This window comes from Arachis stenosperma, chromosome 10 (assembly GCF_014773155.1).
Source record: "Arachis stenosperma cultivar V10309 chromosome 10, arast.V10309.gnm1.PFL2, whole genome shotgun sequence".
NCBI lineage: Eukaryota > Viridiplantae > Streptophyta > Magnoliopsida > Fabales > Fabaceae > Arachis > Arachis stenosperma.
In genome coordinates, this window is record NC_080386.1 from 107,449,387 (window position 1) to 107,465,624 (window position 16,238).

The following is a 16,238-nucleotide window of genomic DNA, read 5'->3' on the forward strand; positions in this document are numbered from 1 at the left end:
ACTATTCTACTATGCATATATTGTGAGAAACTTATTAGGGGTGGAGGAATTCATCAGTTTAAGCTTCATTTGGCTGGAAAAGGAGGAGATATTGAGTCATGTCGAAAGGTGCTAACTGCAATGAGACACCAATTCCATCAAAGCATTGAAGAGTTTCGAAGCAAGAAAAGAAAAACTCAAGAATAATATGCAGAAAGTTATAATGCTTGTGATGAAGTTGAAAGAGAATTTGAAGAGATCGAATGTAATGAGATGCAACAACAACAAAAATCCAGAGTTCTAGCACCTAGCTCTAGAAAAGTAAAACAAGTCAAAAGTTTACAATCCTATTTTCCATCGGCAACAACACCCAGAGCTCGACCAACTATCAAAAGCGTTCTTCAAAGCAAAGAAATTGTGGAGAAGTGTGATATTGCTATTGCGAAATGGATGATGGATGCCTCTGTTCCATTTAATGCGGTTAATTCAGCTTATTATCAGCCAATGATTGATGCTATTGCAAGCATGGGTGCAGGGTATAAAGGGCTAAATTATCCAAGAGTCCGTGGGTATTTGTTGAGTAAATTAGTTGAGGATATGAGGAAAATGATTGATGGTTATCGTGAGATTTGGAAACAAACTGGTTGCACTATTATGGCCGATGGATGGACTGATTGTTGTAGGCGTACTTTGATTAATTTTTTAGTTTATTGTCCTAAAGGAACTGTTTTTCTAAAGTCAGTTGATGCTTTTAATGTCTCAAAAATTGGTGATGCTTTGTTTAAGTTGTTTAGGGATGTTGTATTGTTTGTTGGTCCTGAGAATGTTGTGCATATTATAACGGACAATGCTGCAAACTATGTTGCTGCGGGAAGGTTGTTGGAGGCTGAGTTTCCTAAATTGTATTGGTCCCCTTGTGCAGCTCATTGTGTTAATCTTATATTTCAAGATATTAGGAAGTTACAAGAAGTGAGTGAAACTATGTCATAAGCTTCAATGATCACCAAGTATATCTATAATCATTGCTATCCACTGTTCTTGATGAGAAAGTTTACAGGTGGACGGGAAATACTTCGTCCAGCTCCAACTCGGTTTGCCACTAATTTCATTGCTTTGCAAAGTATTTTAGCTCAAAAGGATCCTTTGAGAGCTATCGTGACCTCTAAAGAATGGACAAGCTCAGCTTATTCCAAAGAAGCCAAAGCTAAGAAATTTTTGGATCAAGTCTTGGATTCTAAATTTTGGAGTGAATGTACTGATATTGTTAAGCTTACTGAGCCACTTGTTCGTGTTTTACGTATTGTGGATAGTGAAGACAGAGCTGCCATGAGTTTTCTTTATCAAGCTATTTATAAGGCTATAGAAGAAATGGTGAAGAGGTTTCAGAAAAGAAAGAAGATTGCTGATCCTTATTTGAAGATTTTAGATACCTGTAGGATGCACAACTTAAGAAAAATCTTCATGCCGCTGGTTATTGGTTAAATCCAGCTTTTCGATTTAATGCTGCAGAATTTGAAAAACACAAACAAACGACTTCTGGCTTGTTAGATGTTATTGAGAAATATGCTTATGATGATCCTGTATTGAATTCTAAGCTGACAAGTGAGAAGAGGATCTTTAAGAATGCTAAACAAGATTTTGGAAGACCATCTACAATACGTAAACGAACCACTGTTATGCAAGGTGAATTTCTTCATAAATTTGGCCTTTTACGATTATGATGTATTTATTATGTGATATTTATGATTGTGATAAATTATTTTTCTGTTTTTTATGTTAAGATTAATGGTGGGAGTCTTATGGTTATGGAGCACCAAATTTGCAAAAGTTGGCTATTCGTGTTTTAAGCCAAACTTGTAGCTCTTTAGGTTGTGAGTGTAATTGGAGTATTTTTGAACACATTCACTCAAAGAAGAGGAATTGGTTAGAGCATAAAAAACTTAATGATCTTGTTTATGTTCATTACAACTTAAGGTTACAACAAAGGTACTTTCTTGATTGTTTTAAGTTGAAAGCATTATTTTAAAATCTTAATCATCACAAGAGTAATGAAGTATATTGATAACATAGGAACCAAATGAGAAAGCAAGTTTATGATCCAATTTGTCTTGATGCATTTAAGGATCATTCAGAATGAATACTGGAAGATTCACCACTATTTTTAACTCCTGAAGAAGTTGATGCTTTACGAAATGATCTTGCAAATATGTCTCTTTAATCACCTTTAGATGATTTAGGTATGCTTTTATTTATTTATGAATTATGATCAACTATGATTTTTGTATGCCTTATAACATGTTTTATATTATTTTTTATCTTGATTTATGAAATATTATCTATAATGCAAGATCAATTGGATTTGAAAGATGATCGGGATGATGATGGAGCTAATAATTCTGTGGAAAATACAAATCAAAATAAAACCAATCAGGATGTAGTTCCACATTTGTCAGATAAAGAGCAATTTCCCGACTTCAAAATCACTCATTGGATTTAGTTTATGAATTGTTATCCTTACTGTGTTTAATTAAGATACTATTGTACTAGTACTAACTAATTTCATGTCTATCTTTGTATTAGTTATATTTAGACTTTGAAATTTGGTTGTTTTTAAAATATTGGTAAAAAACTAAAGATATGTATTTTGAATTTTTTTAATGTTATGATTATTTTTAATATTTTATATTTTTTTATTTATGTGAAATCGGTTTTACCGGTTCAACTAACAATTTATCGGTTAAACTAATAAACCAGTGAACCAGTAACCTGACCGGTTTGATCACCGGTTCGGTTCTTACAAATATGAAAAAAATGTATGAAATAACAAAATATTCTGTTAAAAAATGAATAGTCTCACAATAAAAAAATCTAATCAAAGACACTCTCATATTTTAAAAATTCCCAAAAAGCCCTTATTATTTTGTCCCACACTCACCCAGTCCTAACCCAGTAGCCCTAACTTCTTGAGCTCTCGCCAGATCCACCGCATGGTCTCATCTTGTGGCATCTCCTCTGCTCGACGTCCTTCCCATGCTTATCGCCACTAGAAGAAGGCCATTCATCCACTACCAACAGCATCGACGAAACGTAGATGAATCAAAGTTGGAAGTTTTAGCGACAAATCTTGGAGCTTCGATGCCGTAACAAAAATCACTTGAGCTGTGGTTCTTTCTCCTTCAAATATCTCAGCATTCCGAACTCTCCACAATCCCTAGCACAGCGTTGCAATCAACGTCAGCTTTCTCTCTTCTTCTTGCCCCAAATTCATCGATGCACACACCGTCAGCCACAGATCGGCAAAATTTTCAAATTGCTGCTGCTAGATAATGGACTCAAGGCTTCACCAGGATTCTTCATTCTGGAAAGCCTGATCAGTTCATGGATGAGATCCCTACCTTTGTGGCTCAGCCTTTGCCAGTTGGCGTGGATCATGTTTTTTCCTTTTTTTGGTTTAGTTTTCATTTTTTGGGGTTTTGAATTGTGTTTCTTTTATGGTTGCTTTTTTTGTGATTATAAAAAAGAAATTGGTGATTGGATGCTTTGACTTTTTTGGAAAAAATTGATGTTTTACATTTAGAATTTATGACATTATTGTGAGTGAGGAGTTGAATTTTGAAGATTTTAAGTTAATTATTTGGAAGAAAGAGTGTATACAAATACTAATGCTATGATTTGGTTTTCATTCCTTCCTCTTAAGAAGTGTGTGTGTTTGTTCTGTTACAAGTTACAATTAAGTTTTGTCCATTGTGTTGTGTTATTATAGAATTAGATAACTAAAAAATGTGTGCTTCAATTTGTGAATAATTTGTATAAATGTTATGCCTCGCACTTGTTCTTGAAGTATGATATTTTAAGTGCTATGCCTTGCACTTTTTCTTTGGGTAAAATGTTTTAGATTTTATTCGTCCTAATTATTATCTGATTTCAAAAAGAAAATAATAAATGCATATACTATTTTTCTTTTAAGGTGTTTAAAAGTTATTGTAAAAAAATTAAGAAGAGTATGTGATTATTTTTAACTTCAATTTTTTATGTGCTATACTTTAAATCATTATTTTGTTAAAGGAATTTTGGGTTTTGACTTTTGTTAGTGTCATTTGTACTACATATTTTCAGTTGTATATTGATGTCAGAGCCAGATCATATAATTGTCAAGCCTATTTCAAACTTAACCAGAGATAATCTTGGAGCTGCATTCCCTTTCTTTTATATTGAGTCAAAGAAGTATGAGAAAGTGCTAAGAAAGTACTTCTCTGAAGAGAAAGGACCAATAACCAATATAGACTCGATTGGCAATTCACCTGTTATTGTTGCCAAGGTATCTTTCAATTTGCTTCCGTATAAAACTAAGTATCTTCTAAGTCGTGTTTGATAAGTGTATAGAGATAGACTAGAGAGATAAGATATAAATGTGTTGAGATAAAAGAGAAAAGTTGTGTTAAATACAACTTTTATTTTCTTTTTGAATATTGGTAAAAAGACAAGTATTCTTGGATGATAGTAGTAGTACTTATGGATAGTCTCTTGATTTTGGGCCACCCTTTAACTATATATGTAATGTATGTTAGGAATCTATGAATCCACACAAATGTATAATGTTACCTGATCATAATGAATACTTGAACGATGGAAACTAAATTTTATATATACTTATTACTACTATTTTTGTTTCATTTTATCTATTTCTTTTTTTTATGTTCTTAAGATAAGGTATTTTAAAAGTAAAAAAAAAAAGAGAAGGTATTTTTGGTACAATTTGTATATAAATAAGTAAAAGAATGATAGCAACAAAATAAAAGTTGATCTTCGTCTACAACTGGATCAACGACCTCATAGTTACTTTCAAACTCTTCTTCGCTATCACTGTTATAATCTTCCAATTCAATATCTCAATCCACTACAGATTGCTCGAACTAAAATATAGCTCGATGAACGATAGTCGGGACCGACTTTCAAGATATACTAAAAATATTCCTTGCATGCTCATTTCATCTGTCACGTATTTTGTTTGAAATTGAACGAACCCACAAAAAAATATAGGATATCTGTACAAAATACATGACACTCTCCTACATATTTGAGAATCCATCTTCTCACAAATTACACCTTTTAGTTCTTCAAATGACAGTGTGAATGAAATAATAATATCTAATGAATTTTCACATACAAATTTCACTCCTTCAGATGTTTGTAATAAAATCTGTCCATGATAATATATTTTTAACATAACTCTATCATCCATGATAATATACTCACATTGAACACTCTCAGCTTTGGTATTAATTTTTTTGAAACACCGGAGAAGAAGAGAAGGAGCTTTAAAAGATTTAAAGATTGTGAGAAGAAGAAGAAGAAGATGAAGTGGAAAGCTCGATTAGGGGATTGGATATATATAAACATTAAAATCGGATCGTCTGACCGCCTTTTTTACTATTTCAAATTTTAGAAGAACCTAAATCAGACCGTCCGATTAGAATTGTGTCGTAGCAAAAAAAAAGTGCATGCATAAATTTGTGGATCCGATTTCCTTAGCAAAATTTTTTTTTGTTTTATATACATAAAATCGATGAATCCAATTTTTTTAGTTAAAAAAGTTTTTGTTTTGTATGTATGAAATTGGTGGATCCAATTTCTAATAAAATATTTGTTTACTCAACATAAATTAAACGATTCGATTTGTATTCTCTTCTCTTCTCAAAAAATTAGACCATCTGATTTTTTTCTGTCAATTTACTGTTTTCACAGCAATATATAACACCTCTAACGTCCATAACATTATGTTTCACCACACTAAATTTCATATCCAAAAAAATTAGTCCATATAGATATACAAAAGGGAGAAAGATTGGTGTGATGATTTAATTAAAAACTTGGTTTAAAAATCACTTAAAGGCCTAATCTTATTGAATATTTTATTTCTTATCTACACTGAGCCTGTTACATTCGGATAAAAAGTTACTAGTGTGAAACTGCATAAGTAAACTAAAAAGAATTTGAACGTGCAGTATTATCATTCCTAAGAGAGGAGACAGAGTTAACAGCAGACATCACACACGTACGCGCAGACACAGCACTCAAAACAAGAGCGTTCTCTCTCTATCTCTATCTAAGCAATTGCCACGTCACTTATCCATCCAACCACCGTTAGCCGTCCCCTCTTTCTCTCTCTCTACAGTCTACAATTCCATCCTTCCTTAGCTGTTCTTCTACTGTACCCCCCTTTTTCCCCTTTCTCTCTCTCTCTGCTTCGTCGTTTCTTCCTCCACTTCCTTCTACAACGACAAAACACAAAACCTACCCCTTAACTCTCCTCTTTTCCTTCTTCTTTGAAGAGTCCTTCTCACTTTCTCCCACCAAACAAATTAAACGCTCCCTCTTTTCTTCTTCTTCTTCTCTATTTTTTTCCCAATTTAGAATGCCCACTTGGTGGAGTAAAAAGTCCAGCAAGTCCAAGCAGCAGCAAGAACTGCAGCAGCCACATCAGCATGGAGGACGAGGAGTTCGTCAATTCACCTTCACCAGATCAAACAACAACGTTTCTTCTTCTCTTTCACCTCCCAGTAAGGCCAAATCCGACAAGCCCAATCACAGCTTCGACGAAACCCTCTCCCGCAACTCACCAAGGGTCAGCAGAGACTTCTCTTCTACCCCCGCCGTAGCTTCCTCCGCCGCCGCCGCCGCCGCCGGAGGCTCATCCTCCGGATTCTCATGCTTGGATTCCGACGGCGACAAGAGAGGCCACCCCTTGCCTCGCCCCTCTGTCTCCTCCACCCAAAGCTTCGGCAACGACCAAGGCCTTGGATCTGCCTCCGTCTCTGGTTCCAGCGTTAGTTCCACGGGCTCTGATGATCAACAATCCACCCTTCGATACACTCGTATAGATGCAACCAGGTTCGTTATTTTCCAATCATGATTTGGTTTCACTACTTCCCTAATTTTATTTTATTTTCCCTAATCCTAGTACTTATGGTGAAACTTAGTTTGATTGATTGATCCGTTTTATTGTTCTGGTGTTAATGAAAAGGTTAAGTGTAATTATTGATCATTGATCAGCTAAAGTTAGTTACTTTTACTCCGGAGCCTTAGTTACAGGACTCTGCTTTTTTTTTTTCCCCCTTTCTTTCTTTTCCCTTTTGTAGTTAGACCATAATTGCTTTCATGTATGGGATCCTTTTTTGGTTTTACATACACTCTCACATGATTGTTCACTTTTCTTCCCCTTCAGTCTTTCACCCTTTTCTTGCCTTCTACTTTCCTTCTCCTTTTTTTTCTCTTTCAACTTTTCTCTTCCGTTTTAGTTATTAACCTCTAAAAGGGTTCTCTCACGCATTCTGTGTGTATGTCTGCTCATGCTTTATTGCAATTCTTCTCCATTCAGATTAGGGTATTGTGGTTCTGTTCTGCGACTCGTGATTTACAATCCGTGCTTTGGAAAATTATTTAGATTAACTGGCGATTTGGAAATTTGCAATTTGCAGACTTCATGTATTGATTCATTTGAGGGAAAAATGAAGATCTGAATCTTGAGGGATAGATTTGTTGATACTACATCCCGTCCTTTTTCTCCCCCTTTTACTGATTATGGAATCTTACTTAATCATTCAAGTTGATTTAGGAGACATTAATGCAAAGATAAATGCACCTTACTTTTCTTACATAATTATCATAATTCATTTAAGCCTACGAGATGGTTATCATTATAAAATATCTGGGACTGATAAGTGATAATCTGTGCACATATTTTAGCATTGATTGACAATGTAAGGAAGAGAAACATGCAGTTTGCAATTTTTTTTTATAAGGGTGTGGTTCAGTGTTGTTCTAGAGTTTTATGCTAAACTAATCTATGCCATTTTTCTTTATGGTAGAGGACAAAGTGACATAAAGTTCAATGCAAGGTCAAAAAGCCCGGGTCCTGGTTCAAGAGGGCCCACCAGCCCTACATCACCGCTTCATCCGAGGTTGCATGTTTTGAGTCTTGACTCCCCTACATGCAGGCAAGAAGATGGAAAGAGTGAGTGTCATCCGTTGCCTCTTCCGCCGGGTTCTCCGACTAGTCCTTCTTCTCTTTCCAATTCCAACACAAAACCAAATGGACTTCCAGAAAACACCACATGTAATCCATCCAAGTGGAAGAAAGGAAAGCTGCTAGGACGGGGTACATTTGGGCATGTATATGCTGGATTCAATAGGTAATCCCCCTTTTGAAGGAAATTTAAGGTCAATTTTGAATTCCCTTTTAGATTAGCCTTCCACTACCTATTCTTATGTATAATTTTCAATCCTAAAATTCTTATATTGCAACTTTCACAGTGAAAATGGACAAATGTGTGCAATAAAAGAAGTCAGGGTTGTTTGTGATGATCAAACATCAAAAGAGTGCTACAAACAACTTAATCAGGTACGTCATAAGTACAAAGCATGATGCAGTGACTATAAATTATAACACTTATTAGGAAGATATTCTTCTCACAGTTGATTTGGATTTTGATTTAATATGCACATTATCATACAGTGGTCTATAAATTATAACACTTACACCAATCAATTGCAGGAGATACTCTTGCTTAGTCAGCTTTCACATCCGAATATTGTTCAATACTATGGGAGTGACTTGGTATGCCTAAAATATCAAAGTTTAGAATTCTTTATATCATGTACGTACATATTGTAGCAATGTGCACACATAGAAATTTGAAAAAACAAAAATTGATGAATGGGATCCATTTATGAATAATATATATGGCGTGTTTGCAGGGAGAAGAAACACTTTCAGTTTATTTAGAATATGTTTCCGGTGGTTCGATTCATAAATTACTTCAGGAATATGGGGCCTTTAAGGAGCCTGTTATTCAAAATTATACTAGGCAGATTGTCTCTGGACTTGCCTATCTTCATGGTAGAAATACAGTGCACAGGTAACGTGACCATGCCTGCTCTATTTATAACATGAAGTTGCTGTTTCTTTACTCTTGATCAAATAGTTTATCACTTTGTAATTTTGTTTCACAGGGATATCAAGGGGGCTAACATACTAGTTGATCCAAATGGTGAAATCAAGCTGGCAGACTTTGGAATGGCTAAACATGTAAGTGTATCATATGAACAAAGAATGAAATTTCTTCTAGATTACTTCAATAGCGAATCATATTTATTATTTGTGGTACATACAAGTTATACAATGTACAAGTTGTATTAGAGGGTGAAACCCCAAAAAATACTCGTTTTCCTGAAGGTTGGAAATTTTTGTAGATTTGCACATATCTGTATGTGGCAAGAGATTTTTCCCTACTCTCTCTCTAACAGTTATGTACACTCACATAGATAAGGAGAGATGAAAACACATTGATTCTGTTATTTTATTAATAAGTTGGAGCTGTATCACCTGAGAATATATACTAAGCAAAGCTAGTTTGGAGAGCGATGTATAATTTTCTCTGTTGGTTGATTTCTGATGGAGATCATCTCTGAATTATGGCTGTTCTGAACCAGATAAATGCTTCTTCCTCAATGCTTTCTTTCAAAGGAAGTCCATACTGGATGGCCCCTGAGGTAAATATTTCCTCCGGTTTTAGATCTTGAAATTTCTTTCGGAGAAAAAAAATTCCCTATACTTCAGTTTCTGCTGTACATAGTACGTTATCCTGATTTTTGCTATCTTAGGTTGTAATGAATACAAATGGCTATAGTCTTCCTGTTGATATATGGAGCTTGGGATGCACAATTCTTGAAATGGCGACATCGAAGCCTCCTTGGAGTCAATATGAAGGGGTGAGCTATTCAATATTTTATAACTACATTCATTGACATTGCTTGTGATCCTGTTTCAAGATAAAAAGATCAAAATCATTATTTTCACATGTTTGAAACAGGTAGCAGCAATATTCAAAATTGGTAACAGCAAAGATATGCCTGAACTTCCTGAGCATCTGTCGAATGAGGCAAAGAACTTCATCCAGTTATGCTTACAAAGAGATCCATTGGCTCGCCCAACAGCTCAAATGCTGCTAGATCACCCATTTATTCGAGATCAGTCGGCAACAAGAGCTGCAAATGTCAGCATAACCAGGAGTGCTTTCCCCTATATGCTTGATGGGAGCCGGACACCGGTATAGTCTTTGATTATTTTGCATAGTTTGTATTTTGTAGCTGACCTTATATGTGCTTGAGGCTTTAGTATGCTTTGTTGTTTGGCTTAACTGTAGGGAACAGATTAATTGGAAAACCTTAACATAGTTTGGGGTGATAAGTGATGACTGATAAGGAAATATGTTACCATTTATCTATACTGTATTAGTGGAGTGTATAACTTCATAGAAGATTTGCTGCCATATAATTCTAGTTTTGACTTGAACGAAAAATATTTGATCATAATTGATTGTTTGGATTTATTTGCAGCCACCTGAGATTTTTTCAAATAAAATAAATGCAACTTCATTTGATGGAGACTATGCAACAAGGGCAGCCCCTCCAGCCTCGCGGGCTGTAAGGAACCAAAGGTAAAACACCCACAACCTGTTGTTTTTTAGAGAGTATAACTATAACTATGTTAGTTACTTGGACTAACCAGCTATTGTAATTCGCTTGTTCAGAGATAACTCAAGAATGATCACATCATTACCCGTATCTCCTTGTTCAAGTCCATTGCGGCAGTATGGATCAGCACACAAGAGCTGTTTCCTTTCACCTCCTCATCCAACTTGCACATTGATGGGACAAAATACCCTCCCGTCATATCCGTTGAGATCGAATGCCGCCTTCACTCTTGATCCTTGGCACGAAACATCTCCATACAGATCCCACCACACACCTGGTGGATCCCCAAGATCGAGACTCATTTGAGTTGCCACCATTGTAAATTCCGCTAAAATCTTCCAGTGTTTTCCCCAGCATGCATTGTGACCTCTGGTTGAACTTCAATCTCTACAAAAGCAAACTTTTTCCATAAAAATATTCGGGTCCATTTTCACTACTGATGAGGTGAAGGATATAAGAAGGAGAACTCAATGCAAGGTATAGAGACCTAGTTCAGTGTACCAATTTATTGATTATTGTAAATGCAAGGTGTAAGGTGTTCTCTGTCTGTAGCAACGCTGATGTTGTATATTCATAGTTCATGGCAGAAGGGAAAAGAGAGTAATTTTTCCATACATACTCTTTTTCCATTTTTTAAATTATATAGTTACTAGTTCAGACTCAAGACACTGACTAGTGTATTGGCTTGGAAGAGTTCGTTTATCCCGAATGCCAAAAAAATATTTGAAAGTGATTATATCACTCATTTGAATTGATTTAGTTTTAGTTTTAGTTTCAGCTTTACCATAGTAAGTGTTTGGTTAGTGGGTGTGTTCATTTAGAATAAATGTCTATTTCAGTTCCGAAGGACAACGCGTTCCCTAACGATTGGAAATTGACCAAGCGGACCTCAAACACCTAAGAAAATGGTTATGGCAGCCCCTGCGACCGTTTGGGAGATGGTGGAGTGCTAACCTGTCAATTTCTCAGTCACGTGGATTTTTTTCCTACCAAATTGGGACAAATTGACCCCTTCCTAACGTACAACACGTCATCCTTGTCTCAACCTCCTTTAAATTAGGGTTTGGGTCTTCGTTGTAGCCATAGTTGGAGAACGTGTATTCTGCAAGTCATGGCTGATGAAGATGAGGGTTCTTACTCAATGACGCAGAAACGAAATGGAAGCCCAAGCGCGCAGCGAGGGTTTGAATGCGATGTTGGCTTGATTGAGAGCTTCAGGAGAGGGGCGAATAGGAGGAAGAAAGAATTTACAGCACCTACCTGTAACTGCGAAATATATGCCATCTTATTAGAGTTAAGTACCATGGACAACCCAAACAAACTTTTTCGAATGCTCCTATTTTAAGGTAATTTCGGTTTGATTTTGGACCTATTCTGCTAATGGTTATTTATGTCAATTTCTTTCTTTTCACTCTCAGCAAGTAAATGTATTTTTACATACCAAAGCTCCTCTTTGCAAATTCTTTGCTTGGTTGGACAAATATGTGACATCTTTTCATGGTAAAGATATAACGAGTTCTAATGAATTGGTGGATCAAATGAAGAGATTGGAAGAGAAGTTGTGATCTCAGGAGATGTTGATGGAAAAGGACATAGTAGGGATAAAATCTCATGGTAGCACTAAATGCAGGACTATTTCCACATTGATGTTTGGAATTGTATTGACATTGTCATTTTTGGCTTTATTTAGTGCATTGTATGCTTGAATAATTGTACTTATGGTGTAAGAAATAGGTTAGGATATCAAATTAGAGTTGTGTGATGGACCTGTTTTGTGGAGAAATGTGAGTTTATGTGAAATATGCATTTTGCAAATTGAAAATAAAAATGTGATGCAAGCCCTTATGCTTTAATCAGCACCTGCATTGGTTGGTAACTACATTGTATTAGATAAATCAAGTAGACAGCAGTAAGGACACTACTAATCAAATTATAACGAAAATAATAAATAAGTGCATTTAAGGTTTGAGTAATGTGATATATTACCACCAAAATACATAACAAAACAGAAGCAATGTCTAAGCCAATTTAGCATTGCTGCATGACGGAGGGATTAACGTCGGTCTAGAATTTATTAATAGAATTTCATTGTAAGTATAGTCCAAACAGATAATTAATTCTCAAAATCAAAGTTTAATTTGTTTTTTATAAGTGCAAACCAATAAAAAAACCGAAAGTATTAGATCTTAGGTCGTCTCTCAAAAGAACTACAGTGAGGTATGCGTATTATCGGTTATGAGCATACGGAGGTTTGCAGATAAACAGGCAGAAAATTAAATAACAAGAAAATAAAACCAACAACGGAAGGAATATAAAGGCTAAAAGACATTTTTGGTAAGGTTTGAGAGTCAAAGCTTCCTTTCCAAGTCATAGACCACAAATATAGTGATTATCTAGAGTTAATTCCATTTAGTCATTTCCAATATTGGAAGAAAGTCAAATAGGCATAGTCAGTCTTAATCCATAGGCCTTACTCGTCAATGGAAACAAGAACAACTAACAACCCTAAATCAACAATCAATATTGGACATCAATTACTCTTTCATCACTAACCACAACATGACATTTATAAGAGCAAACTCAATTAGTCAACCTTTAATGGTGAGATAAGTCAACCGAGCTCAATCAATCACAATCTATAGGTCTTACTCATTAATGGAAACAAGATTAATTGAAATCCCCAAATTGTCAATCAATTCGGACATTAGTGACTCAAGGTCATCTCAACTCAAACACTCAATTCTAAGTCAAGAGTGTAAAAATCTACTCTAAAACCAAGAGAAGCATTTTTACAAATACTTGGAAGGCATAAAAGTAAAGCAAGATAAAATTTCAATAATAATAAAATCTAAAGCTACCAAATATAAGATAGCAATAATCAATAATTAAAGGAAGTAATAATAATCATGAAAACATAAATTGCATTAAAGAACTCAAAATTAACGATAATGTTCATAAAACTAAAAGTAGTAAAAATGAGAGATTAACAAGAGAAACTAAGAGAATCAAGGCAATGAAATATGCAATTATAAATGAAACTACACTAGAACAAGAATTAAAACCTAAATCTAAAGGAGAAATTACTAAATCTATCCTAATTCTAGAGAGAAGAGCTTCTCTCTCTAGAAAATGACATAAAACATAATTCTAAGCTACTCTAATTGCTCTCCCCTTCATCTTTCTTTAGTTTGGATTGAAATATCCAGAAAGGAGTTGGATTTGGGCTTGAGAAGGTCCAGAAATCGTCGGCTGATGAGTGGATAATTTATACGCTTTTTGGCATTGTTTTTACATAGTTTTTAGTATGATTTAGTTAGTTTTTAGTATATAATTATTAGTTTTTATGCAAAAATTACATTTCTGGACTTTACTATGAGTTTGTGTATTTTTCTGTGATTTCAGGTATTTTCTGGCTGAAATTGAGGGACCTGAGAAAAAATCTGATTTAGAGGCTGAAAAAGGATTGAAGATGCTGTTGGATTCTGACCTCCCTACACTCGAAGTGGATTTTCTGGAGCTACAGAAGCACAATTGGCGCGCTCTCAATTGCGTTGGAAAGTAGACATCTTGAGATTTCCAGCAATGTATAATAATCCATACTTTACCTGAGATTTGATGGCCCAAATTGGCGTCAAAACGCCGGTCAGAGACCATTTTCTGGCGTTAAACGCCAGAACTGGCATAAAAGTTGGAGTTAAACGCCCAAACTGGCACCAAAGCTGGCGTTTAACTCCAAGAGAAGCCTATGCATGTGAAAGCTTCAATGCTCAGCCCAAGCACACACCAAGTAGGCCCCGGAAGTGGATTTCTGCATCATTTACTTATTTCTGTAAACCATAGGTTACTAGTTCACTATAAATAGGATATTTTACTATTGTATTTTCATCTTTTGATCATCTTTGATCTTGGGATCAAGTCTTTGAACCCCTTTTTTCGATTGTTTCATGTTATTTGGGAGGCATGGCCATTCGGCCATGTCTAGACCTTGTTCTTATGTATTTTCAACGGTGAAGTTTCTACACATCATAGATTAAGGTGTGGAGCTCTGCTGTTCCTCATGAATTAATGCAATTACTATTGTTTTCTATACAATTCGAGCTTATTCTTATTCAAAGATATCCATTCGCACTTCAACATGATGAATGTGATGATCAAGTGACATCATCACCATTTTCACCTATGAACGCGTGCTTGACAACCACTTCCGTTCTACCTGAAAACAAGCTTGAATGCATATCTCTTGGCCTCCTGGTCCACGACGCATGGTTGCCTCTCCTGACAACAGAGCCTTCCATTCCGTGCAATTAGAGTCTTCGTGGTATAAGCTAGAATCAATTGGCAGTATTCTTGAGATCCGGAAAGTCTAAACCTTGTCTATGGTATTTCAAGTAGGATCTGGGATGGGATGACTGTGACGAGCTTCAAACTCGCGAGTGCTGGGCGCAGTGACAGTGCGCAAAAGGATCATTGGATCTTATTCCGACACGATCGAGAACCGACAGATAATTAGCCCTACGTAACCCGTAGCCGGACCATTTTTACTGAGAGGACGGACGGTAGCCATTGACAACGGTGATCCCCCAATATACAGCTTGCCATAGAAAGCAGTACGCATGACTGGATGAAAGCAGTAGGAAAGCAGAGGTTCAGAGGGAACAAAGCATCTCCATACGCTTATTTGAAATTTTCACCAATGAATTGCATAAGTATCTCTATCCTTTTTTATGTTTTATCAGTCTTTTAATTATCAAAGTCCCATAACCATTTGAATCTGCCTGACTGAGATTTACAAGGTGACCATAGCTTGTTTCAAGCCGACAATCTCTGTGGGATTGACCCTTACTCACGTAAGGTATTACTTGAACGACCCAGCGCACTTGCTGGTCAGCTACGCGGAGTTGTGAAGAAAGTGTGTGAGATCACGATTTCGTGTACCATCAGCCACATGTTGTCTTAAGGGAATCACGTGCCGTCAATCGTGCATACGCATGACGCATGCGTACGCGCAACATGGCAAATTCTCAAAGCACGTACGCATGACCATGAAGTACTTCAAACTTCATTTCTTCATGAATTTTCCACTTTTATATGTTTTTCCTTCACTTCTTCAATCCATCCTTACCTTGTAAGCCTGAAATCACTCAACAAACATATCAAGACATCGAACGAAATTAAAGTGAATTAAATTTAGCAATTTTAAGAGTCTAAAAAGCATGTTTTTACTCTTAAGCACAATTTAGGAAGAAATCATAAAACCATGCTATTTCAGTGAATAAGTACAACATAAGTTGATAAATCCACTCATTTTAATAAAAAATAAACCATAAAATTATGATTTATCAACGTCCCCACACTTAAACAATACCATGTCTTCATGCTAAACATCAAGAAAGACAAGAAAGGGGTATCAACATTTATTCGATGTAAACTATCTATATACAATCTATCTACATTCATGCAACTACTCTAAATAACACTATCTATTTATCTACATGTATTTACTTAGTCAAAGTAAATTAATTTTCAAGAAAGCATTTATGCACAATCAAGGGCTAAAGCAATTATAACCAAATCAAATCCACAATTGAATTGAGTCGTATACAAGAATGTACAAACTTGCAAGATAAGAGATCATCATAGGTGGAAACATAGAATTGAGCAATCGAACCCCTTACTGGATATGTGTATACACTCTAGTCACTCAAGTGTTTAGGGTCGATCCA

The 16,238-nt window shown here is 35.6% G+C and overlaps 2 protein-coding genes across 5 annotated transcripts; both read left to right on the forward strand.

Moving 5' to 3' along the window:
* The first annotated feature begins 252 nt into the window (after positions 1-252).
* Positions 253-4,351, forward strand: LOC130957434 (uncharacterized). The gene is made up of 4 exons (XM_057884291.1): positions 253-948; positions 1,030-1,350; positions 1,416-1,662; positions 4,113-4,351. The coding sequence occupies exons 1-4, from the start codon at positions 253-255 to the stop codon at positions 4,349-4,351; spliced, it is 1,503 nt and encodes a 500-aa protein (XP_057740274.1).
* A 1,838-nt stretch (positions 4,352-6,189) lies between these two features.
* LOC130955286 (mitogen-activated protein kinase kinase kinase 3-like) lies at positions 6,190-12,343 on the forward strand. 4 transcript variants are annotated; one of them, XR_009076705.1, is made up of 13 exons: positions 6,190-6,870; positions 7,848-8,171; positions 8,293-8,380; positions 8,534-8,596; positions 8,737-8,897; positions 8,992-9,067; positions 9,472-9,531; positions 9,643-9,750; positions 9,852-10,088; positions 10,378-10,478; positions 10,572-10,992; positions 11,355-11,861; positions 11,934-12,343. XR_009076705.1 is itself a non-coding variant. In XM_057882120.1 (11 exons), the coding sequence occupies exons 1-11, from the start codon at positions 6,395-6,397 to the stop codon at positions 10,819-10,821; spliced, it is 1,944 nt and encodes a 647-aa protein (XP_057738103.1). In that variant the 5' UTR covers positions 6,190-6,394; the 3' UTR covers positions 10,822-11,286. The 4 variants fall into 4 exon arrangements, 1 of the variants encoding a protein (XP_057738103.1); XR_009076706.1 differs by having other exon boundaries at positions 11,355-11,808; XR_009076704.1 differs by having other exon boundaries at positions 11,355-12,343.
* Positions 12,344-16,238: the final 3,895 nt, after the last annotated feature.

What these genes read in the sequence shown, in the direction of transcription:
- LOC130957434 (XM_057884291.1), top strand. Translation starts at nt 253, where the DNA reads ATGCAACAACAACAAAAATCCAGAGTTCTAGCACCTAGCTCTAGAAAA. An exon ending in ATAAGGCTATAGAAGAAATG is followed by an intron (nt 1,351 to 1,415) that starts GTGAAGAGGTTT and finishes AGATACCTGTAG; the next exon opens with GATGCACAACTTAAGAAAAA. An exon ending in ACGAACCACTGTTATGCAAG is followed by an intron (nt 1,663 to 4,112) that starts GTGAATTTCTTC and finishes TATTGATGTCAG; the next exon opens with AGCCAGATCATATAATTGTC.
- LOC130955286 (XM_057882120.1), top strand. Translation starts at nt 6,395, where the DNA reads ATGCCCACTTGGTGGAGTAAAAAGTCCAGCAAGTCCAAGCAGCAGCAA. An exon ending in GTATATGCTGGATTCAATAG is followed by an intron (nt 8,172 to 8,292) that starts GTAATCCCCCTT and finishes CAACTTTCACAG; the next exon opens with TGAAAATGGACAAATGTGTG. An exon ending in CATACTGGATGGCCCCTGAG is followed by an intron (nt 9,532 to 9,642) that starts GTAAATATTTCC and finishes TTGCTATCTTAG; the next exon opens with GTTGTAATGAATACAAATGG.